At 45.5% G+C, this 25,856-nt stretch overlaps 2 protein-coding genes across 4 annotated transcripts; one reads left to right on the top strand and one right to left on the bottom strand.

Moving 5' to 3' along the window:
* The first annotated feature begins 6,055 nt into the window (after positions 1 to 6,055).
* Positions 6,056 to 14,492, top strand: LOC119267997 (protein fluG-like). 2 transcript variants are annotated; one of them, XM_037549475.1, is made up of 18 exons: positions 6,059 to 6,366; positions 7,804 to 8,055; positions 8,233 to 8,300; positions 8,391 to 8,506; positions 8,610 to 8,715; positions 8,806 to 8,962; positions 9,042 to 9,137; positions 10,067 to 10,115; positions 10,608 to 10,870; positions 11,202 to 11,374; positions 11,547 to 11,667; positions 11,782 to 11,834; positions 11,917 to 12,046; positions 12,194 to 12,339; positions 12,708 to 12,896; positions 13,124 to 13,356; positions 13,958 to 14,100; positions 14,298 to 14,492. In XM_037549475.1, the coding sequence occupies exons 1-18, from the start codon at positions 6,199 to 6,201 to the stop codon at positions 14,358 to 14,360; spliced, it is 2,526 nt and encodes an 841-aa protein (XP_037405372.1). In that variant the 5' UTR covers positions 6,059 to 6,198; the 3' UTR covers positions 14,361 to 14,492. The 2 variants fall into 2 exon arrangements, 1 of the variants encoding a protein (XP_037405372.1); XR_005132779.1 differs by lacking the exon at positions 13,124 to 13,356 and having other exon boundaries at positions 6,056 to 6,366.
* Positions 14,493 to 15,036: 544 nt separating this feature from the next.
* Positions 15,037 to 24,671, bottom strand: LOC119268005 (ras-related protein RABC2a-like). 2 transcript variants are annotated; one of them, XM_037549491.1, is made up of 6 exons: positions 24,247 to 24,663; positions 23,180 to 23,248; positions 22,516 to 22,581; positions 16,235 to 16,356; positions 15,921 to 16,049; positions 15,037 to 15,554 (listed from the first exon to the last, which is right to left on the bottom strand). In XM_037549491.1, exons 1-6 carry the CDS (start codon positions 24,398 to 24,400, stop codon positions 15,441 to 15,443), a joined length of 654 nt encoding a protein of 217 aa, XP_037405388.1. In that variant the 5' UTR covers positions 24,401 to 24,663; the 3' UTR covers positions 15,037 to 15,440. The 2 variants fall into 2 exon arrangements, with proteins under 2 accessions (XP_037405388.1, XP_037405396.1); XM_037549499.1 differs by lacking the exon at positions 15,037 to 15,554 and adding an exon at positions 15,589 to 15,810 and having other exon boundaries at positions 24,247 to 24,671.
* Positions 24,672 to 25,856: the final 1,185 nt, after the last annotated feature.

A 25,856-nucleotide genomic window follows, 5' to 3' on the forward strand; every position in this document is an offset into this window, starting at 1 on the left:
TTATATTATAAGAACATAGTGGACCAAAGACATATAATAGATCTTTGGGTACTTACGATTCGGCCAGGGGCTTCACCCTGGGAAGCCTCTTGGGGATGGGTTTGGCCTCCGAATCCGAACCATCCGAGAGGGACATCTTCCCCCTCTTGGGCGCCTCCTCCTCCGGGTCTGTGGAGGCTGCCCTCTTCTTCTTATTCCCCTTAAGAGGGGAGTCACTTTCCGCCTCCTCCTCCTCTTCATCTTCATCTCCCTCGTGGGAGGAGGGGATTTCAGTCTCTCCTGACACTGCATCCGAAGGACCCTTGTGGCGGAGGCCGCCCTTGGCCTCTTTGCCATTCTTCTTCTTGGCCTTCTTCTCCGGCGCCTGATAGGGCGCCGGGACCAGCATCTTTGTCAGCTGGGGTTCGGCCGGGTCTTCAAACAGCGGGGCCAGACACTTAATCCACTCTGCCTTTGCTATCCATCCCTGTACAAGAGACAGAAACTCATTATGTTTGAGGAAACTTATGACCGAATATATATTTGGGAAAATCATACTCACCGGTGTGGCCGGATTCTCGCTGTCGAGACCGATGTCTTCGGTCTCCTTCGACCACGCTTTTTGGGCCTTGAACAATAGCTTCCAGATGTCTTCGTGCGTTGTGCCAAAGAAGTGCTTCAAGGTCTGAGGATCTTCCGGATTGAACTCCCACATGTGAGAGGGCCGGAGTTGACAGGGAAGAATCCGGCGGAAGAGCATCACCTAAATCACGTTAGTGAGACTGGTGTTCTTGCTTATCATGTTTGTGATGCGCTTTTGCAGCATCAACACTTTTGTTGTCGATCCCCAGTCCAGACCCTTAGCGGTCCATGAGGTGAGCCGCATAGGGGGGCCGGATCTGAACTCAGGAGCGGCCGCCCACTTGGCGTCACGGGGTTCGGTGATGTAGAACCACTCCTGCTGCCACACCTTGACAGTCTCCACGGAGGCCCCCTTAGGCCAAACAGTGTTGGGGAGATTGCTCACCATGGCGCCGCCGCAGTCCGCATGCTGCCCATCGACCACCTTCGGCTTCACATTGAAAACCTTGAGCCATAGGCCGAAGTGTGTGGGGGGGTGCGGAGTAGTGCCTCACACACGACGATGAATGCCGAGATGTGAAGGAAGGAATTTGGGGCTAGATCATGGAAATCTAGTTCGTAGTAGAATATGAGGCCCCGGACGAAGGGGTGGAGAGGAAACCCTAAGCCACGGAGGAAGTGGGGGATGAATACAACCCTTTCGCTGGGCTCCGGGGTGGGGATGACTTGGTTCTTGGCAGGGAGCCTGTGCGATATCCGCAGACAAATACCCTGCCTCCCGGAGCTCCTTGACGTCCTTCTCGGTGACGGAGGAGGCCTCCCACTTGCCCTTTGAACCAGATCCAGACATGGCTGGAGAAGCTGGCGGCGGTGGGAAAGATTGAAGTTTGGGCGCTGGAGCTCGAAGATGGGAAAACAGGAGAAGGAAGAAGGCGTGGGGGAAATAAATAAATCTTTATCCTCTTATATAGGCTGTGAATATCAAACGCCCTCCGTCAAAGCCTTAAAACTTGCCTGTTCCCAAGGGGTCGTGCGAATGGCACGGTTGGATTACACAAAACTGTATTGATGAGGATCCCGTAATGGGCGGGCACGATCTCTGTTTTGACAATACATGCCAATAGAGGATGTGCCTCAAAATGCGAAGTGGGAGATGTAAAAACGGTTCGAAATATTAAGAGGCCGGACGTGACGTTTCGCCGAAAATGGTGTCAGTGGGAAGACACTGTTTTGTTTGGTATCTTACCGTTGTGGCTAATGGTTGCAACAATTATACAGAGTCGGATTTAATTCTTTTGTTCAGAAGATTGCTTTCTACTCAGGAGGAGGAACCCGCCTTGCAATGCCGAAGACAACCCGCGTGTCGAACATATCGTCATTGAAGACTGGTTCAGGGGCTACTGAGGGAGTCCTGGATTAGTGGGTCCTCGGGTGTCCGGGCTATGTGACATGGGTCGGACTGGTGGGTCGTGAAGATATAAGGCAAAAGGCCTTCCCGCGTGTCCGGATAGGACTCTCCTGTGCGTGGATTGCAAGACTGGTGTCCGGATATGTAATATCCTTCCTCTGTAAACCGACTTTGTACAACCCTAGGCCCCTCCAGTGTGTATATAAACCGGAGGGTTTAGTCCATTGAGGCTATCAGAATTCATAGAGGCTAGACAGCTAGGATTTAGCCATTACGATCTCGAGGTAGATCAATTCTTGTAACCCCTATACTTATCAAATACAATCAAACAGGACGTGGAATTTTACCTCCATTAAGAGGGCCTGAACCTGGGTAAACATCGTGTTCCCCTGTCCCTTGTTACCTTCGATCCTCAGACGCATAGTTTGATACCCCTACCTGAGATCAGCCGATTTTGACACCAACACCGACGGCCGTCGCTCTGCGTCTCCATGGCCGCGGCCTCCCACCTTGCCTGATCTGACAGCCCGCGACCATGGTCCATGTTGGTGGAGACCTGGTCGCCCTCCTCGATGTCGCGCGTCCACACCATGTTGCGATCGCCTCCACCACCGCCGCGTCCGGCGCCCCAGCCGAAGCGACCGGCACCACGACCGGCCCGGCCCATCCCGAAGCCGTCCATGCGGTGGCCGTGGTTCTCCGCTCCTCGATCTGCCATAGCTATTGCGGGGTGAACTCGTGCTTGGTGGAGATGCAGCGACCTGAGCGAAGGATCTGTGGTCTCCCCCACTTTCCCCTCCCACCAGCCGAACGAGGGAGAAACCCTAGGCGGTGCCTCCCATAAGTGGAGAAGAAGGAGGTCGAGATCTGGAATGGAGGGAGGGGGTGAGGGAGGATTTATCCCCTCCGTAACTCTAGCTGCATGCCATGTAGCAGGCGGCCCCACCTGGACCGGGCTCGCCCCACCTCTTGGTCCCGCCATGGCGTGTGTCGCGAGTGTAGGCCCGAGTACCCCCAGGGTCAAAAGTCCGTTGCGAGTATATGGGGCGAGCTGAGCGGTACACGAATGCGCCCCACGGCCACCGTCTCCGACGCATCGGCGTCAGCTCATGTTGACGGTGGCGGAGATCGGCGGCCATGGTCGGCGTGAGGGGAGGGAGAGGAGAGGGATGTCGGGAAAGCCATCCTTTCCTATTAAAAAATATTGATTTCATAGATCTCACCACACAAGTCATATCACCGCCCGGGACAGTGCACATAGGGGTTGTTTGGTTTGTGACTAACTTAGTCAAAGATTGCCACAACTAAGGTTAGGCAAGTTTGACCAACTTAGGTGAGTGTTTGGTTCAAGTCACACCTTAGGCAAGCCACATTTGGACCCCACATGGCATACACACAAAAAGCGTGACAAGATTCTCTTAAGCTTGTCAACTTATGGCTCTCATTTTGATGAACTAACCTTAGGCAAGTTTAACAAAAATGTGTGACAAAATGTGACAATGCTAGTCCTAGAACCAAACAGCCCCGTAATCTACTCAATCCACCCCGCTCCGAATCCGTGCAACGGCACCGGTGGCACACACGGCAAAGCTTCCCGGCCCTCGTCGACGGACTGGGATCAGATGACATGCGCTACGGTGACATGCACGGTGACATGCGGCCCAAATTCAAATTTAAACATTGTGATTTTTTTTGAAAAAAAGCATGCATGTTCACAGCACATATTAAGATAACCCCTAAAAATTTCAGATCAAAATTCGAAACATACATCGAGAAATGAAAAAGAGAAACTCAGATGTGAATAGTCTACAGAGAACCATTCGGAAACTATTCATGACAGATTTCTCTTTTTCGTTTCTCGATGTATGTTTCGAATTTTGATCTGAAATTTTTAGGGGTTATCTTAGTATGTGTTGTGAACATGCATGATTTTTTTCAGATTTTTTCGTAATGTTTAAATTTGAATTTGAGCCGCATGTCACCGATGCATGTCACCTGAACCCAGTCCCTCCTCGAATACGCGGGCGGCACGAAGCGTGGGCATCATGGCAGCGTCCGTATAGCACGCGCGCGTCCCAGCTGCAGGTAGCACATGTACTACGAGTAGTAGGCGGCAAAAGTCAGAGCGCGCGGGGCGAGTGCGATGCACGCATGGAGGACCTCCATTATTTTTGTTGCTTTCGCCCCACACCCGGCCGTAAGCAGACCCATGTACCGGTCGATCAGCTAGTGCTGTTTCTAGGCATTGTACCTGTCGAACCATCGGGTGCGTGGCAGCTCGGCCCGGGGCTGTAATGTGCTGTATGCGTGACTACGTATACGTGCTTATCTTGTACTGTAGCACGGCCGTGACAGTCGACCAAGCCGGCCGGTCCAGGCTATAGTAATTGGGTTTGGAGCGCCGTCCATGCCAAGACATCTCAGCCTTATCGTCCTCCAGCCTGCACGACAGATATATCATCAACGTCGGTTTCGTGAGCCGCTCGACGTCGGTTCGTCATCGGTCTAACATACTGTACACGCTAAGAATTCGGACAAAAAACAGTCAGCTATTGTGGACCATCGTGAATGAATGATTTGGCTAGTGTAGCAAGTACCGCTGCCCATTTCACCAGCAGCAACTCTCCCTTTTTTTAGTCCCGCTGCCCATACACATGATTTTTTTTTTTTTGCGGGGTGCCCATACACATGAATTAATAGGCTAAAGAGTAGTGGTAGAGTGTATGCAAACATTTTTTTTATCTGCACTCCCTCCGTCCGATTTTATTAGGCCTCTTTATTTTGAGCCGAACTTTAAGCATAAATTTAACTAATAATTATATAAACTACATGTCACAAAAACTATACTTTATACAGAGTATATTTCTAGTTAAATATATGGTCAAATTTGGACCAAAATACAAGAGGGCCTAATAAACCCGGACGGAGATAGTACTACTACCCCATTTCCGGTTTATAAGGCTTAGTTGGTGTTTGGTTATCTAGTCCTAGGACTTTTTCTAGTTCCTAGGACTTTTTAAAAAAGACTCTCAAGGAGGTGCTTCTAAGGACTTTTAGCAAAAAATCGCAAAAAAGTCCCATCCTATTTGGTTTGCTAAGGACTTTTTCTAGTCCCAACACAAAAAAGTCCCTAGAACCAAACACCCCCTTAGTATCTCAAAACTCTCGTTTTCTCATTTTATAAGTCATATTTCTATTGCTGCACATCACACACTCAGATATCGAGGTGCATTAAATCACTGCATGCAAGAATTAAAAAAAAACTCACTAAGGCCTCCTTTGGTTTAGAGAAATTTCATAAGAATTCTAGAGGATAGGATTCTTATATGATTTTTTCCTTTAGAACCCTTTGGTTCATAGGAATGGATTCATATTCCTACATAGGATTGGTTCATATCCTCCACATTTCATAGAAAAATAAAAAAAAGCCTAGACTCAATGGAAAAATTCTTTTGGTGTCAACCAAATGACATCTTGTTTCCTATTCCTACTTATAGGATTTGAGATACATGTCATCCCATTTCCTACAAGATTCCTATTCCTATGATAATCCTATCCTATGAACCAAAAGAGGCCATACATGTAGTAAAAGTTTTAGTCATTTATTGGTCATGCATGCATGCATTGCAATTAATGCATTGGTTCACACAATTGTTTGATGAAAACGAGCGCATTAATTAAGTACTTTTGCAAAATATCAAAATTATTTCATCATTCATTATCTATCTTTCTTGGTGAGATGTTTGAGTTGAGCCCTATAAACCAGAAAGGATGGAGTATGTATGTAGACACATTTGTTCATCTTTCTTCTTTTAAAAATAAAAATAAAAAAATAAATGCTTGTGGCAATGTTTGACTAGAAGATAGATAGCACGTTCATCGAAATAAGATAGAGTACACGTCCACCAAACCACTAGCTCAACTGACAAGTGGGTCCCACAGGACAGGCAGCCTCCCATTCCATCGCCACATCGACCCCGCTTGTCACTAGCCGAGCAGAGCAGCGGCAGGACTGACCGGTAGTTGCGCAGCGCCTGCGTCGCGGAGCGCCTACTTGTACTACATAAAAACCCCTCTCTGCCTCCGAGTCTTCATTTGCAATAGTACAATACTCCGTCCCCAGACACGCAAGACCGTTCGGGGTTTCGCACGGTCAAACAAGAAGGCGCCGCCCCCGGAAAATCTCCCACCACTCCCCGGCTGAGCGAGCGAGCGACCGGCGGCGGAGCATGGAGGCCAGGTACGCGGAGCTGCGACGCGCGGTGGAGGAGACGCCGGCGGTGGACGCGCACGCGCACAACCTCGTCGACACGGCCTCCTCCCTCCCCTTCCTCCGCTGCTTCTCCGAGGCCGACGGCGACGCGCTCGCCTTCGCTCCCCACTCCCTCTCCTTCAAGGTAACTGTACTACGGTAACCGACTGACTGACCACACGCACGCTTGCTTCGCTTCACGCCGCCGCTGTGCTTATCCACTCCCCGGCTGGCCATCCTCCACCGCGCCGTCTTGCTTGCATCCTGCTCGAGATCGCAACATTTTCTTTTTCCAAAGTCAGTGAAGTGTGTGCTAGATTGTGTCGGCCATAGAGTTAGTTAGGTGTACTTTGGCCTGTCTTATCAGGGTCCTATACGTGTTGACGGGTTGATTTACAAATAGGCCACGTGCTCTAAAATTTTGTCGCTCTTTCAAGATGGGCCCAAATCGACATGAGCCCTTACATTCACATGATCCCATGGCTAATAGTATTACTTTTACCTCTTGTGGGGGTAAGATGTTGTCAATGATTATGTAGGGCTAGTATGGACTTTCCATTTGGCAAATAAGGAAGTAAATTATAGTGCCATTAAAACATGGAGGAAAATAAGGAAATGTATCATTCTAGTCAATGTTATCATGGATCCCATTGCTTTCAAATCTTGGTTTGGTCATTCCACTAGATCATGCACTTTTTTTTAACACGGATCATGCACTGTTTACATATACGATGTGGCATATATGTAGAAAATGCGCATGAATATACCATGCACGTGTTTAGAGAAACTATACATAAATATGTTGATTATATATTAATCACGTAAATAATATAGAGAAACTATATTTTTGACATTCGAAACATGTACGCATATAAACCATCATTAGACATACTTAAGTACAAACAGTATACTAAAATTTAAATATTTAAGTGGCGTATCACATGATTTTTATTCTAAATAAGACCGCAGGATGTTGTAAGATTAAGAAAATGCATACTTCAAGCATAGCTGGTGGTTTTGGAGGGCACGGATGATAATGAGTCCATATTTAGTTATTTAATGTCTATAATGACACCATGTTCGATCCGTTAGTTACTACTGACTGGGCAGAATATGCGGATGAATGAGTTCGTCTTTTTTCCTTTAACTGGTGGCACGGCAGAGATCGCCAGCTTTATGCCTGCTTTGGCCAATCGCCATTGTATGGTGGGGTGCAGTGCGGTGGGGTGCAGTAGACCTTTTGCTCCGTCTCTTTGCCCTGCTGTGAGGTCCATTCCATGGATGGGCGTGTGTGCTTTTAATGGCATGCTGCTGGACCCATGGGAGGTGCTGGGGTTATTTGGCATGCTTCTTGCTTCTGAGCTTAAGATGTTCACGCCGTCATGTGATGTGGGCCATCTGTTCAGTGCTCTGTCCATCTCTTACGTGCCAGTAACTTTTCTGTGGTTCCAATTTCCAAATGCTGCTCTTCTGTCTAGAAATAGGAATACTGTTCCATGTTGCTTATTCCACAATTATTGCATGGTATCTAAGGATAGATTTTCAGCAAGTCATGACATCCTTGCAATATCATTGAATGCAGAGAAGCATCAAGGACATCGCCGCATTGTACGGCTGTGAAGCCTCGCTTGACAAGGTGGAAGAGTTCAGAAAGGCCCAAGGGTTGTCGTCTATCAGCTCAAAATGCTTCCAAGCTGCCAATATATCCGCGATCCTTGTGGACGATGGCCTAGCATTTGATAAAATGCTTGAGCTGGAAGCCCACAAGGAATTTGTTCCCACAGTCGGCAGAGTTCTGAGAATCGAATGGCTGGCGGAGACGATTATTAACGACGTGAGTCTCCCTCTCTCGAGTCAATGATAAAGGGTTTTTGGGCCACCCTTGCAATAACTAGATTATGATTCAGTTCTATGTTGACGTATTTCCTTTGCAGTTGTTAACTTATTCTAATATACTGTATCAAGGTAAAGATTATGATTAGCTAGTGATGAAATTAGTTACTTCTTTCAGGATTCATTCAGTGGATCAAGCTGGACGTTGGACTCATTCACTGAAACTTTTGTGGCTAAGCTCAAATCATATCCTCCAGAATTTTTTATTTGGGACAAACTGGTTTTTTTTTCTGTTTGTTCTTTCAACTACATGGACATCCTTGACTAATTTCTCACAGTTGCCAGCAAAATTGTTGGGTTGAAAAGCATTGCTGCATACAGAAGTGGCTTAGAGATTGATCCATGTGTTAGCAAGACAGATGCAGAGGATGGTCTTCGTAAGGAGCTAACAGGTGAACATATTTTCTCTACTGGGAGGGAGAAATGTGTAAACAGATAAAACATGTAACCTATGATTGTAAGATCTATTTTCTGCTTATACTCCATACTTTTCAGGGCAAAGACCTCTTCGGATTACAAATAAGAGCCTCATCGACTATCTATTTACTCGTAGTCTCGATATTGCTGTGCAGTGTCACTTACCAATGCAGATTCACACAGGGTAATGACTGGCATTTTAGATTTTATCAAAGCACTTTCCTGTCTGGTCATGTCAAGATCTCAAGTATATACATGTTCTACACAATTTCAGCTTTGGAGATAAAGACCTGGACTTGCGGAAGTGCAATCCTCTACATCTCCGTGCTGTTCTTGAGGATGAAAGATTCACCAAGTGTCAGTTAGTCCTTTTACATGCTTCTTATCCATATTCTAAGGAAGCATCCTATCTTGCATCTGTTTACTCCCAGGTTGGAGCCTCGTCTTTGTGCATTTGTTCACCTATTCAGTTTTGATTTATGTTAATCATCATACACAACCCGCAAACAGGTCTATCTTGATTTTGGTTTGGCAATTCCAAAACTAAGTGTTCAAGGAATGGTCTCATCACTTAAAGAGCTTCTGGAGCTAGCTCCCATAAACAAGGTACCATATCCGTCATATGGATAATTATTTATATAGAATCTGAAGAAGTTATTAATATGAAAACAGATTTTGCTTTTCCATGGTGCAGAAAAACTGAACTAATTAATATTCTCCACAACTCAATAACGTATTATCCTCCACTGTGCCACCACATCTACGTTTTTGCCATAGTACTCCTTCCAGTGACAAAGATTGCTATTGTGGACACTGACGTGATCTCCATAACTCTACATTGATAATGCAGTTTACTGATACGATTTAGTAAAAGGACAGACCCAGTGCATAGAAGCTCCCACACAAGGTGGGGTCTGGGGAGGGATTATAGGAACCTAGTCTTACCCCTGCAAAGTGCAATGCAGAGAGGCTGGTTCGAACCCAGGACCTCTTGGCACAAGTGGGGAGGACTTCACCACTGATACGATTTAGTAACATTATAATATTACAAAAATACTTCTTCAGATGAATATACTCATATATTTGTTTTCATATGTTCATTTGGAGATCCTCAATAGTCATAGAGATATCAATAGCCAAAGTCAAGAAAGTTTGACTGCACGTATCCCAAAATGTCACTTTCTTTACTGGAAGGAGACCATTAGACACAGAGATTACTACACACGTACGTCCATGTTCTTGAACGAAAAATTACAGCACACATGGTCCCATATTCCAGGTCCGAGCAGTATTCGTTGCTTAATATAGATTACTGTTGACTTTATTTTAGGTTTGAGAATCTCTCTCTTATTTTTGCTCTTCCAATGCATCTGATTTACTATCTTGTCTGAAATAGTTACTCTTCAGTTTCCTCTCTAATAGCACTCTTGATGTATGTCTCATTGTCAGTCACATATGTTCATTCTCAGTTTCTTTTGCTTCTGGAGATACTATCCACATGATATTTTTATTTGTTAATTGTTAACCATTGGCAGGTCATGTTTAGTTCAGATGGATATGCTTTTCCGGAGACATACTATCTAGGTACAATAATCAGTTTTAACCCTTTCATACGATGATGAGAGATCATTGTACGTCAGTACAAACGTTAGCTATATTATCATAAATGAAGTAGTTTAAATAGTATCCTCTCATAGTAGGAAAACAAACTTTTGGACCAATATAAAAATACAAAAGAACAGACAGATTTGGCACAAGATCTAGACCTTCAGATATACCACCTCTGTTCCAAAACATGATTTCCTAAAAATTGTACAGTCAACCCTTTCTATCTTTGACAACTAATTAACAAAAGGTTGTTTAGTTCATGAAAAAACAATTTCAATTTTTTTACTAACATATGTCATATGAAAAATAGCGTCGAAGTTACATCTTGAAGACTGTGGCATGTATTTTGTAGTGGAGGGAGTATATAAATAAGTAGTGCACGTAAGGAAAGTTATCTGAAAACCACACAAGCGTGTCCATTTAGTTTTTGATTTTAAGTGATAATATATAGTTTGTACTGATTTGCAGGATCCAGGAGGGCACGTGATGTTGTTTACCGTGTCCTATCAGCTGCATCTGAAGATGGTGATCTTAGCATTCAGGAAGCTATAGATGCAGTTGAGGACATCTTTAGAAGAAATGCATCGGACCTGTACAAGTTGAACGTTGCCAATGGGTCAATTCACCAGAAAACGATAGCTGACAATAGGATAGCATCATCTTGTGTTGAGCAAGATGTGCTTTTTGTTCGCATCGTCTGGAATGATGCTTCAGGCCAACATAGATGCCGCGTAAGCACATGCTGCATTGTTTACATTATGGATGTAGTTTTCTCACAATCTCACTGATCATTTCTCTCTTTTTCATGGACCAAAAATTCTCTTTTAGAAAATTGTCTTAAATAAACTACCAAGTAGACACAATAGTTAGCATGAACTTTGTTTGAAGATTGCATACAAGTTGTTCCGTTTCAGTAGATGGTCAACTTGGCATGTATAAAACTACTGATAATTGCATGGTGTTGACTGTGTTGACGGTCAGTTCACCCACCTGAACAACGGCATTGTTTTTAGAATTGCTAATACCAAATCCAATTTTGAGAAAATAGAACTTCACTTTCAGGTTGTCCCAGCCGGAAGGTTTTATGAGATTGCAAGGAATAAGGGTGTCGGCCTGACTTTTGCATCAATGGGAATGACTTCCTTCTGTGACGGCCCAGCTGATGGAACAAACCTTACTGGTGTAGGCGAGATCAGGCTTATGCCAGATATGTCAACACTTTTGAGACTCCCATGGTAAAGTTAATTCATTTAACGCTTGCTCTGTACTTTGTATCGGACCATCCCTTAGAATCCCATAACTTAGTATTGTACGTATATGAATAGTTTCTTGTTTGTTAACAGTAGGTCAATTCTCTGAACTTATTAAGGCATCATTGAACTAATGATAGTGTACTCACATTGCAAGGTCAACACGTGAGGAAATGGTGATAGCTGACATGCAAATTAGGCCTGGAGAAGCCTGGGAATACTGTCCTAGATATGCCTTAAGGAAAGTCACAAAAGTTCTGCTGGATGAATTCAATGTGGTAAGAATAAACCCAGAATTTTGCCTACATAACTTTGTGAAGATCATTTTTGTCTCATGAGTTCTGTATGTGGACTAGTTTTTGTATTTATGCTTAGTTGTTTGTTTTTTGTAGACAATGAAGGCAGGTTTTGAGAATGAATTTTATCTCCGCAGAAAATTAGTAAGGTAGCTTTTCCTGACTCTGCAAAATAAATTATGCTAAAGGCCATGTTTTTCTCTATGTGACCCAAATCTAAAAACTCTACAGTGAGGGACATGAGCGTTGGGTTCCATATGATAATAGCAGTTACTGCTCAACCTCATCATTTGATGGTGCCTCATCTATACTACAAGAAGTGTATTCTTCTCTTAAAGTGGCAAATATTGTTGTTGAGCAGGTAAGACGTTATTTTACCACCAAAAAGATGTCAAAACTCGTGATGTTACATATCAAACTGTTTACCTTTTTGATTATATGTCATGACTTACTGATCGATCGTTTTTTCCATGTTTACATCCACTTTCTTGCTCAAAAAATATAAAAGCTGCATGCCGAAGCTGGAAAAGGGCAGTTCGAGGTTGCCTTGAAGTATGTCCTGTGCACTCTTGCTGCTGACAATTTGATATATGCTCGTGAGATTATTAAATCTGTTGCTCGAAAGCATGGGTTGATAGCAACGTTTCTTCCAAAGTAAGTCAATGGATCTACACTCTGTTTTTACATTAGCATGCTTTATAGTTGGAAGTTTATTGCGTACACTGTTTTGTGTTAACAGCAAATCATACATGAACACCAGACAGTGTATCCAGACAACATTACTGGCTTGTGAAAGAATTGAATTTTTACTTGGAAGATTAGAAGAAAACTGAAATGAGCTACAGTTGATCAAATAAAACTTCCATTTGCTGATATTCCTATGTTATACTCTGATGCATTATGTAAATATTAGGTTTTAGCAGTACCAGATCACCAAACATGTGTGATTTGAAAGAAAAAAAATTGTCAATCAAGTTAAACTTGCCTTTCTGGTAGCTGATGATTTGTTCTGCTGGACACAGACCTGACCTGAATGATATTGGATCGGGCTCCCATGTGCATCTGAGTTTATGGAAGAATGATCAGAATGTTTTTATGGGATCAAATGAGTACAGCCACTATGGAATGTCAAACGTTGGAGAACAGTTCCTTGCTGGAGTATACCATCATCTTCCATCAATCTTGGCATTTACTGCTCCTCACCCTAACAGGTAACATCTTCCAGAAAAGCTTCCAAGAATACACCTTAATTCGATAATAACTTTGATAACTCGTTTTGGTACTTGTTTTCTTGCATAAACTCTCTGGTACTTAGAGGATATCAACGTATTTTTATTATCTTGAATCTGGATAACACAGTTTGCTACTTGTTGGAGAAATGCCAGAACATCAAAGTAGCCATTTTAACGATCGTCATTATTGGCTTCTCTATATGTAGCTACGATCGAATTCAGCCAAATACATGGAGTGGAGCTTACCTATGCTGGGGGAAAGAAAACCGGGAGGCTCCATTGAGAACCGCATGCCCACCTGGTGTGCCTCTCGACATGGTCAGCAACTTCGAAATTAAATCATTTGATGGGTGCGCAAATCCACACTTGGGGCTTGCTGCTATTGTCGCTGCTGGGATTGATGGACTTAGGAAAGGCCTTAAGTTGCCTGAACCAATTGGTACGAAAAGAATTTCATTGCTTGACCTTTTTACCTTACTCTCATGCATTACTGATATTTGTCGTCCTACCATGTCTGAAAATGCCCTAGGAACATATTGAGCATGTGCGGTGATCCTTGCAGGAACATGTACAACATGATAGAAAGTTGTCGAAAAACACATCTAAAGGTCCTGAAAATTCTGGGAAAAACCATCATGACATAGACACAATGCACATGTATTATGCCCACATAATATCAAATCAAAATGAAATTCCTAGCTTGATAAAAGGAAAGCCACATCAGGCTAGTACTATTCAGTCAGATTTGTCATCTTTGTTTGTTGAGCTGCGAGTCAACTGGGTGAGATTTTGAGACATGGTAGATGTTGTGTCAATGTAGTGAGAAAAAGTCGGAGTTCTTCATTATCGTTAAAACTGCTAATCAATAATCTAACACATTACTATACCTTATGTGCCTAATGGATCCGGTATGCCCCTAAAAATGTTATGTTATATGTCTGGAATTAGATTATTTTATTGTAACTTTTTTTCTGGCGACTAGCTTTTGGTTTCCTCAGAGACTGTCTGCAAATGTCACATGTGTCTTGTGTCTCTTCCAGAATCAAATCCTGCAGATTATGCTACCAAACTTAAAAGGCTACCACAGGACCTTCTGGAATCTGTAGAATCACTTGCTGCAGACAAAACTTTGCATGAGCTAATCGGCGATAAGCTTATTACAGCCATTATCGCTGTGCGCAAGGTTAGTACTCGTAAGTTACTCCCTCCGACCTATAGTAAGTGTCGTGGTTTAGTTCAAATTTGTGAACTAAAACCACGACACTTATTATGGATTGGAGGGAGTATTATTTTTCTTCACATGATATAACTCGACAGAATTTTCAGAAATATAATGAAAGCACGAACGTGGCTAACATCTTTGGTTCTATCTTTTTGCAGGCTGAGATTGATCACTACTCGAAGAACCCTGGGGCATTTGGCGATCTCATTCACCGTTACTAAGACAGAATACTTGTCTCAAGACCACTTTCTCGTTAAGCCGACAAATAATGTTGCCCATGAATTACTGATTCTCATCACTGGATTTGCAGTCGTTGGTGTTTTTTTAATTAATAATAAAGTGCTTTTAGAATATGAAATCTGTCATTGGACATTCTTTTTTTCTGACAAAAAATCCAACGGAAAAGGTAGCACTTGATGCCTTTGGCACTTGAACCAAAAAATCACATATGTTACAACCGCTTAAATATAGGCTGTGCCTCCACAGCAGCATAAGTGGAACAAAGATGCCGAGCAAAAATCCAACATCAATTTGCGGTTAGGGTTCAGTTTAGTCAAGTAATGCTTCCAATTTCTTTCACTGTCAAGTGAACTCCTGGCTCGAAAACATTGATCTATAACCCCTGGGCTCTTCGGCACCTGTGGCTGAATCCTGAAAAACTAACGCTCCATGGACATATCTTTGTTTGCTGGGAAATCTGGAAAATGCACGAAGGAAACGATGGCCTCTTTACTTCCCCTGGCCCTTCGGCTTGCATCATCCAGGAGTGTCCTGTTCATCAAGGGCCTACCCTCCAGGGTAATCTTTTGTTTGCTGGAATTATCAAAAGAGCAGAATGCGCACATCTTGACAATAAACCTTCAGTGCCGTCCATGCAACAGTCGCTAACATCAAGAATCAAGAAAGTAGGGAAGGTCTGTCTCATCCCCAGGACAAAGCAATTTGCGCAAATTATGCCTTATTAGACATGAAGAATAGACATTGTGTTCCCTTTGTACAAACCAATTTTAACCACTCTCCATAACCTTACAAACTAACCCCTCCGTCCCATAATATAATAGCGTTTCCGACACTAGGTCCCATAATATAAAAGCGTTTTCGACACTAGTGTAGTGTCGAAAACGCTATTATATTATGGGACGGAGGGAGTACTGTACTTACTTTCCCCAATTTCCCCACCTTTTCTACTCACAGGTTGTTTAGACACAACTCATGTACAACGAGAACCTACAGTTTGGGTATCACGAACTTGCCTGCGATACGATGACCATAGATAGCGAGCTCAATCATACGTCACAGATCTATTGACAGCATCTACCACCATACTTTGCATGACTTTCCTGTTGCTTTTTCAGAATGTTCCTCTTGACAACCGATGACGAGCCTTCCTCCAGGAGACTTGGAACCTCAAGGATCTGCACGACGGCAAAACTGAGTCTGTTTGTGATTCATGTAGCTAGGGGCTTGCCTAAAAAAAAAAAAGGGCAACCTGGTGCATGTAGCTCCCGCTTGCGCAGGGTCCAGGGAAGGGTCCGACCACTTTGGGTCTATAGTACACAGCCTTTCCCTACATTTCTGTAAGAGGCTGTTTCCAGGACTTGAACCCATGACCTCATGGTCACAAGGCAGCAGCTAGGGGCTTGCCTACTTGAAGAAAAAGCAACCACGAAACTGAAAATGCAACTAAGTTCTTCAGTTGTGTCCCCATGTGTTTGCATCTTAATTGTATAAAAGACTCTAGAATCTAAGGTTGTGGGGCACAGTATCTCTGGAGTCTTTACCTTTAGCACAAGTTCTTCAAAACAATTCTTGACGTTTTCTCGTGTTTTTGCACTGCTCTCAAGAAACAGACATCCAGATTCTTGTGCGAAGGCAAGACCTTCTTCTCTTGTGACTGTTCTCTCATCATCCTGCAAAGATGGGACCATCAAAATTAAAGCTAACAACTGAATCTATGTCTACTTGACCCATGAGTGATTTCCTGAGTTGATATAAAGTTGTGTAGAAAAAGCAATTTAGGTTTGGAAAGAAATAACAAGTTTGGAACAAAATATTCAGGAAAAATAACAATTTCTATTTGGAAAAAAAATGGTACCTTATCAACTTTGTTTCCAACAAGCATTTTTATGCAGTCTTTGTTTGATGAGTTTGAGTCTATCTCCTTAGTCCATACATCACCCAAATTTGTGAAGCTCTCTCTCTTCGCGACGTCATATACTATGAGTAAAATACTATAAGATATTAGACCTTAATCCACTTTATAGCATGAAAAACATAATACACAAAGGACCATAATTAAAAAAGGGCAACCTGGTGCATGTAGCTCCCGCTTGCGCAGGGTCCAGGGAAGGGTCCGACCACTTTGGGTCTATAGTACGCAGTCTTTCCCTACATTTCTGTAAGAGGCTGTTTCCAGGACTTGAACCCATGACCTCATGGTCACAAGGCAGCAGCTTTACCACTGCGCCAAGGCTCCCCTTCACACAAAGGACCATAATTCTCAAGATAATTTAGCACTACACAAGCTAATCAATATTTGCCATCGTTAACCTATGCACATGCTTTCATATTCGCCATGACCAAGTGATTAGTAGCAACTAAATTATTGTGAAGTATGATCAAAGGTTCCACGTTTCGCTAGATATATAATTTACACTGATCAAAACATCAGCAATAAAAAAAAAATCTTGACCAGCATGCACTAGCACCTGTGGCATTTTTTTTATTTAGAAGAACAACAATGAGGCACCGCCGAGAGGCCAAGCCTCAAACCCAGGTGGGCTGAGCGAGCACAGAAGCCGCTAGCCTACCGGCGCTCAAACATGAGTAAATAAGATACTCTTAACTAATAAGATTGTTCATGCATACACATAGAAAGAAGTATCCACAAAATAATGAAAAATATTTCTCGTTTGATGGAAGGGTGCATCCTTGTGGTCACCAACTTCTCATAATTCCATGCATTGCAAGTAAAAGAGTTGATTTGGGTTCATCATGTTAGGAAATATGCAACTTGTATTCCCATGAGGCCATAGGCCGATATATATACATGTACAGATGTGAAACATATGCAGGAAACCCCTTATATAACGGGATTAATACAAAGGGGTACATGACTTATAATATAACTCTTAACACCCCCCCTCAAACTCATGGTGGATGAACAACACTGAGTTTGGAGAGATAAAAGCCATGTTGTGCTCTAGTCTAGGCCTTCGTCAGGAAATACGCCAACTGTAACTCGGAAGGCACATACTGAAGAGCAATAACCTGATCCTGCACACCAGCGCGTACATAGAAAGCATCAACACCAATATGCTTGGTGAGCTCATGCTTCACAGGATCACGCGCAATGCTAATAGCACCTGTATTGTCAGATAAGAGCGGAGTCGGTGTAGTGACAGAAACACCAAAATCCTGAAGTAACCACCGTAACCAAGTCACCTCTGCCGTCAAAAGAGCCATTGCTCGCAACTCAGCCTCGGCACTCGAACGAGAAACTGCAATCTGTTTCTTCGTCTTCCAGGCAATGAGAGAACCACCAAGAAAAACACAGTAAGCAGAAAGTGAACGACGATCTGAAGGATCACTAGCCCACGTAGCATCCGAATAAGCCTGAAGCTGTAAAGAACTGGAGCGAGGAAAGAATAGACGGTGAGAGATTGTGCCCCGAAGATATCGGAGAACACGAAGGAGATGACTATAGTGGACCGATGTGGGAGCGGAGACGAACTGACTCAGAATATGAACCGGATAAGAGATATCCGGACGAGTGACAGCTAGATAGACAAGACTGCCAACAAGATGACGATAACGCGTCGGGTCAGGGAGGGGATCACCATCAGTAGCACGGAGGTGAACATTGAGCTCCATAGGAGTCTCAACAATGCGTTCGTCAGTAAGAGCAGCACGAGCAAGAAGATCCTGGATATACTTTTCCTGGGATATAAAAAAGCCATCAGAGGTAGAAGAGACTTCAATCCCAAGAAAGTAGCGAAGAGGGCCAAGATCAGACATAAGAAACTGCTCACTAAGATGGGCCTTTACAAAGGCAATATACTCGGGGTCATCCCCAGTGATGACCATGTCATCAACATAGAGAAGAAGAAGAGTCCGACCACGAGGAGAAAGGTGAATAAACAATGCTAGATCATGAGCACTTGCTGAAAAACCAGCAGCAGTGACCACAGAGGCAAAACGCTCAAACCAGGCACGGGGGGCTTGCTTAAGGCCATAGAGAGAGCGACGAAGACGACGGACCATGCCATCAGGAATAGAATACCCAGGTGGTGGCTGCATGTACACCTCCTCACGCAGCTCACCATTAAGAAAAGCATTCTTAACATCAAGCTGAGATATAGACCAATGGCGTGCAGAGGCAACGGCAAGAAGTGTACGAACAGTGGTCATATGTGCCACAGGAGCAAAAGTCTCGTCATAATCACGACCATGCTCCTGCTGAAAACCACGAGCCACAAGACGAGCTTTGTGACGCTCAAGAGAACCATCGGAGCGAGTCTTAACCTTGTAGACCCACTTACAAGTGATGGGACGGACTCCGGGAGGAAGGGAAACAAGATCCCAGGTACCAGTGCGTTCAAGAGCAGCAATCTCCTCTGCCATCGCAAACTGCCATTCAGGATGAACAACAGCCTGACGATAAGAAGTCGGCTCAAGAACAGCAGCACCAGCGGTGGGAAATCCAAAGCGATCAACAGGCGGACGAAGACGAGAACGCAAGCCATAAGTAGGCTGAGAGGAAGATGACGACACATCCACGGAGGCATCCACAGGACGTGAACGATGAGTGTAATACTGAGGAAGAGATGGAACAATAGAAGGAGGAATCGCCAAGGTAGAATCGAGGGGTGGCGACGAAGAAGTCACCGGAGATGAAGGTGTAGAATCCGGTGACATGCTAGACAAGGAGACCGTGGAAGATGGTGGCATCAAATCGACTAGAGGTGGAGAAGCAGAGGGAGCGGAACGAATAGGCACAGGCTCGACGGGGGTGATAGGTGAGTCAGGAAAAGTGAGGAAAGAGATATCCTCCACTGAAAAGATCGAGGAAGATGGGCGTGGGTAGAAGGAACGAGACTCATCAAAAGTCACGTCTCGGGAGATACGCATCCGACGACCGATAGGATCCCAACAACGATAGCCCTTATGCTCATCACTGTAGCCTAAAAAGACACACTCAACAGACTGAGCGGTTAGTTTGGTGCGTTCGCGAGGGGCAAGAAGAACATAGCAAACACAACCAAACAAGCGAAGCATCGAATAATCGGGAGAACGATCAAAAAGACGCTCGAAAGGAACACCACCCTGTAGAGCAGCGGAAGGCTGGAGATTGATAAGATAGGTGGAGGTGGAGATGGCCTCAGCCCAAAAATGAGGCGGGAGAGAGGCAGTAATCAGCAATGCACGAGCCGTCTCAAGAAGATGACGATGCTTTCGCTCAGCCACACCATTCTGAGCATGAGCACCAGGACAAGAGAATTGAGAGTGGGTGCCTTCCTCAGCAAGAAGAACACCACGCAACATCTTAGAGATATACTCGCCAGCAGAGTCAGCACGAAGAACACGAATGGGTGAAGAGAACTGAGTATGAACCATGGCAGCAAAACGCTTATAAATAGACAACACCTCACTACGAGAAGTCATGAAATAAAGCCATGTGTAACGAGAGAAGTCATCTATGAAAATAATATAGTATTTATGACCACCTTTGGAAGCGAAAGGAGCCGGACCCCATACATCAGAATGGACTAAATCAAAAGGACGCTTAGACACTGACTCACTATGTAAATATGGTAACTGAATCTGTTTGCCAAGACGACAACCCTGACACTCTAAAGAGACATCTCCTGAGACAGACCCCAGAAGGCCTCGACGAACTAAAGACGATAACCGAGAACCACACAGATGACCAAGTCGATGATGCCACTGCTTGAAGGAACCAGTAACAGAGGCGACTGAAGCGGAGGAACTGGCGATAGTGGTGGCAGCAGAAGGAACATGAAGCCAGTCCAACTCCCAAAGACCCTGAGAATCACGGCGGCGAGGGCCAGCCCCAACCAGAGTGTGCGTGTGACGGTCCTGGACAGAACAAGAGTCAACGTCAAGGATGAGGCGACAACCAGAATCAGTAAGTTGACCGGCAGAAAACAGATTCATGGTGAGTCGAGGAACATGAGCAACATCAGGAACAGAGTAAGAAGGAGTGATAAGAGTGCCTCTACTAACGACAGAAAGTGGAGTACCATCAGCAGTGAGGACATGAACAGGAGAATCCAGCGAGCGAAGAGAGGACAAAATGGAAGAATGAGAAGACATATGAAAAGAAGCTCCAGAGTCCAGAACCCATGGGGATGTACCTGACTGTGTAGAGGGTGATTGCTCAGTGCGGGAAGCATCAGTCACAGAACCAGCAGTACCCGTCAAGGAAGAACCTGAAGCCGCGAGCAGACGCTTAAGTCTCAGAATATCCTGCTCAGTCAAAGTAATGGCTGAAGTTGTCGAGGTAGATGACGAAGTCCCTGAAGATGATGATCGCGCCTTGCGCAGGTGTTTCTTCTTCGTGTAGCACTGAGACTCAAGATGACCATCATTGTTGCAGTAGTCGCAATGTGAACGGGGGCGACCTGAGCCTCCAGAAGGAGTGGGCAAAAGCGGCGGAGCACTCGAGCGAGAAGGGGTCAGTGCAGCAGGTGGCATAGGAGCACGAGTAGCGAGCACAGAGGGAACCTCCAGCAAACCAGCACCACGTAAGCGAGTCTCCTCAGCACGAATCTCAGAAAGCGCCTCCATGAGAGAAATACGGCCACGAGCAAACAACTGAGCACGCCGGGGCTCAAACTCTTACGGAGCCGAGACAGGAACTCATAGACGCGATGAAACTCCAAATTGGCCTGGACAGCCTGGCAACAGGGGCAGGTACGACAACCAGCACTGCAGAGAGAATCAAGCTGGCGCCAGATAGCAGAACTCTGTGCATAGAAGTCATCAACAGTAGAGTCACCCTGCTGAAGAGCATGCTCCTGACGGACCACAGAAAGGTATAAGACATCACCAGAGGGCTGATAGCGCTGACGAAGACGGGTCCACATCTCAAAGACAGTAGGAAGACCCAGAAACTCAGAAGCAAACTGAGGCAGAACACTAGCAGTGAGAACAGCAGCAGCACGAGCATCATCATCAAGCCACTGGGTGTAAGCAGACAGAGCACCATGATAAATCTGAAGAGCCTCCTCATAAGCCAAAACCTTCTCATCATAAGCACGATCAGCAGCCTCATCAGCAAGCTTAGCCGCATCCTTGGCGGCCTGATTAGCATCCGGAGCAAGAACCAGTGGAGTCGGAGGAGTAGGGGCCACCGGAGGAACTGGACGTGGCGGACAGCAGACCTCGCCAGAAAGAACACCCCAGAGACGGATGCCACGCATGTGAATGCGCATGAAGCCAGTGAACTCGGTGTAGTTAGTACCATCAAAGATCACCGGACAGCGAGGGGCAGCAACATAGCCGGAAGATGCGGACATCGTGCCTGTTTTTTTTATTTACAGGCAGCAGCAGTCACGCGGGAGTAACAGAGGCTTCCGACGGGCAGCAGACGGCAACCGCCGGACGAGGAGCAGTCTGGCGGAGAGATCCGGCGAGAAGAGCAGCTGGCGGCGAGAACGGCAAGGAGCTGCAGAGAGCGGAAACGGGCAGCTGGCAGGGAGATCCAACGAGGGGCGGCGGCCGGTGTCTAGTTGTTGGAAGAGCAGCAGCCCGACGGAGATCCGATCCAAAGAGGCGACCAGCTTGCTCGATCCAAAGGATGCGGCGTGAGCGTTAGGAAGGAGCCGGCCTTGGGTGGACCAATCAGAGAGGAGCGGACGTGAGAACCGGCGCTACGACAGAGAAAAGCCACGGCGGCGGCCACGGAGGATCAACAGCACGAGTTGCGGCGTGCGAAAAAATTGACCTAGCTCTAATACCATGTTAGGAAATATGCAACTTGTATTCCCATGAGGCCATAGGCCGATATATATACATGTACAGATGTGAAACATATGCAGGAAACCCCTTATATAACGGGATTAATACAAAGGGGTACATGACTTATAATATAACTCTAACACATCAATGGAGAAATCATGAATACAAAGGGAAATGCAAGAAAACTGTGCTACAGAAAAAAAATGATCTACATAATGTAGCACTAAGTAGCTGACCTACTGGTGAGTATATTAACGGAACGATTCAATAGACCAACCTAAAAAGTTCTATGGCATATCCCGAATATCTAATCTCCGAGTGAGAAAATTTGACATCATCTTAGAACAACAGTATATGTAAGAACTCAAAAACAACTAAGAACATTTTTTTTACCTAGAATAATTCCTTGAGCACCTCTATAGTAAGAACTAGTGATTGTCCTAAACCTCTCCTGGCCAGCTGCAAAACAACAGAAAATGACTTGTAGAACATTTAAAATATCGTAGACACCATGTCATAATTTACTCTGTTTACAGATTACTAAGACACCTTCCAGTAGTACTACTGTCGTGAAGAGTAGGTAATATGGTGCAGCTCTAAATTATTCTTTAGGACAGCACTGAGTGGGGTTATAAACTCATAAGGATGGAACCTCTGGTCGAGATGATGTCAGGAGAAAGGGAGTAACATGATGGGTGCACCCAAATAATAAAGTATCTTATAAATGCTTGAAGTAATGATGGCAGAGAAGGATGGGAGGGCAAGATGACTAGCAAGCTAAATCTAGGAATTTTCCATGCTTATTGTCTATCTTTTTTCTGAGATGATCTTTATTGCTATTTTTTGCTCTAGTTGGTGCTTGTAGCAACTCCTGGTAGTTTTTGGCACATTAAAACATTGTTGCGTCTCTATGAGCAAATTCCAACCACTTGTTCTTGGAACATAAAAGTCTTGCATACACGACCGCTTACTTGAAGTTAGGACTTATTTGTGCCAGTTCCTACTGCGAAAGACCATACTTGAACAGTCGGAGAATGAGAGGAAATTGTGAACTCACCAGTATCCCATATAGTCAGCTTCAGTTTCTTTCCACCAACAGTAAGAAACTTGATTTTGAAATCAACTCCTGGCAATCAATGTGAAACAAAATTATAAGACACGTGAAGTATATAATCCAAAAGAGCGTGCAATTTATAGAATAAAAATTGTGATGGTGTGAAAATCATACTCCCTCCGTCCCATAATATAAGAACGTTTTTGACACTAGTATAGTGTTAAAAACATTCTTATATTTTGGGACAGAGGGAGTAGTACTGTAGTATATAGAGCTGCATGCACAAGCATAACAGCACTGCTGTCTCGGGCCTAAGGGTTAGACTAGAGTTGGCTATAATTATTTTTCTTCGAATTGTACGAGCCAGGTCTTGACCCAGTCAGGACATACTGTCTCTCACACAATCTTGAGTTGCATAACACAAAGAGTTCACCCATAGGCCATAAGACTAAACTGGCGAGAAAACATAGTGGCGGGAAGGAAATACATAAGGGCACCGAGTTGGGACCATTCCCATAGATTACGTGCAAGGTAAAATTGTCCAAATGACTTTTCTGAGAGGGTTGCTTGAGTAGGAGTACTAATTTTTCTTTAGTGCGCAATCAGGTTTTGTTGCACAAGCATGGATCGCTTTCCCTATCTTCCCAAATACTAGCTTCAGCATTTAAGCATTTGGGTTGATGGGGACCAACCTATTAGTGGCATATAAGACCAACTGTAAAGGACATATGGTACTACTACTTAGCATTGGAGACTAACTCCCAGCCCTGGCCAACGCCAACAAACAAGAAGAAAGTGGAGACAATTCAGCAGAATCAAAAGCAGAGAACAGCTCGGGCATTAATTAAAACTTAAAAGGAAAAGGTCTCGTTCACCGAAATGGGCGGAATCGCTGGTGCCCTTAATCCGCTACCTACTGCCACCACACTATATACTCCGAAGCAATACGACGAGCGTACACTGAACCTCGTACTAGTCTGGTAGTACCAAGCAGAGCAAGAGAGCGATCGGACTGGACGTGGCGTGGCGTGGTGTGGTGGTGGGGTGAGAGTGAGACTAAGAAGACGTACCGATGGTGGGCGCGATGTCGTCGTCGAGGTTGGCTGCGGCGACGAAGCTGACGAGGAGGCTGCTCTTGCCGACGCCCGAGTCCCCGATGAGGAGGATCTTGAAGGAGCACTCGTAGCCGCCGCTGCCCCCCGGCGACACCGGCGACACACCCATCACCCCGCGCCGTCCCGGATTCGGCGCCGGTCGAGTCGATGGTCAGGCGGGGCGGGGCGGAGGATTTAGAGGCGGAGGGGAAGGCGGCAGCGGCAGAGGAGACAGCCCGCCAGCCAGGCTGAGGCTGGTGCTCTCTGGCTTTGACTGGGCGAGAGGAGAGGTGAGGTGGGGCGCGACGGCTGGTTTATGGCAACGAGCCGCGCGGGGCCGAGAGCCTCCGTCCGGTCCAAGTGGCGCGGTGGCACAGCCGGCCGCGCGCCGGGTGGAAAATGGTGATGCGCGCCAGTCTGCGGGGGTCTGGAATGGTATGGGTCGGGTGGTGTTCGCCTTTGTCCCTGCCTGCCTGCTGGATCGGGTCGGGTCGGGGTGGGCGTTTCTGGCTCGTTGCGGTGAACGCGACGGGTTCCCGACCCGATCGGCGCGGTGCGGTGCGGTGGGGTTGGTTTCTTGACTTGGAGTGATGAATGATGATTTTTAATACAAATCGGGATGTATGATTGGTGGGGCGAATAATGTTGTTGCTGCGGCAGAGAACCAGACCAGGTATACGTACTGCGTCTTATACTAGCGTCATGCAACACCTGGCGACGCGTGTGTCGCTTCGGCCGGCACGTAGCTTTTGTCTGCGTGACTACGGCGTTAACGTGTCCGGCCGGCCTCTCCAGGCTCCAGGTGAGGTGATCGATCATGTCACGTGACTCGGCATGCGTCTGTGTCTAAAACCGTATCCTTGTAGGCATATGATACTACGGCTACGTACGTACTTGTATCTTTCGGTTGTTATCTCCGGTGCTTAAGGTGTGCTGGTTTGTTGCGAATCAACCTGTAGTTGAGTTCGTTAGGTGGACAGTGGTATCCCCAACCCACCAGGGTTCAAATCCTGGTACTCGCATTATTTTTGAATTTATTTCAGGATTTCCGGCGATGCGCTTTTAGTGGGAGGAGACGTTCCCGTCGACGACGAGGCGCCTACGGTGACTTCGTAAATCTCAAGATGATATGCCGGCTCAGTCTCTCGGAGGTGCTCATAGGGGTAGGGTGTGCGTGTATGCGTTCGTAGGGGTGAGGGTATGCGCGTGTATATGAGCGCTTGTGTCTGTACTGATGCTCAAAAAAAAGGTGTGCTGGCTGGAGGATGTAGCGGGTTTGGGCGTTTGGCTAGCAACCAAAACCCCTAGCCGTCGCCGCCAAGAGAGCCAACTTTCTGACGCCGTTTTTCGACGGCTCTCCTTCACGGACGATCTCTTGGTCGTCGGTCATGAGAGGTGTCATCGGATTCCGCGTGTGCGGATTGTTTTTCTTTAGATTTAGAGGCCTAATAGCTTAGGTTTTCGGATCATTCGACGCCTTGGCTTCGGCGATGGCGATGGCGATGCTGAATAAAGAAGCTTTAGATTCTTCTCCGGCGAGGCGATCGTCTCTATGGTCGGTGATAGATTTGGGAACCAGTCTGCTC

Source organism: Triticum dicoccoides, chromosome 1A, assembly GCF_002162155.2.
Source record: "Triticum dicoccoides isolate Atlit2015 ecotype Zavitan chromosome 1A, WEW_v2.0, whole genome shotgun sequence".
Classification (NCBI taxonomy): domain Eukaryota; kingdom Viridiplantae; phylum Streptophyta; class Magnoliopsida; order Poales; family Poaceae; genus Triticum; species Triticum dicoccoides.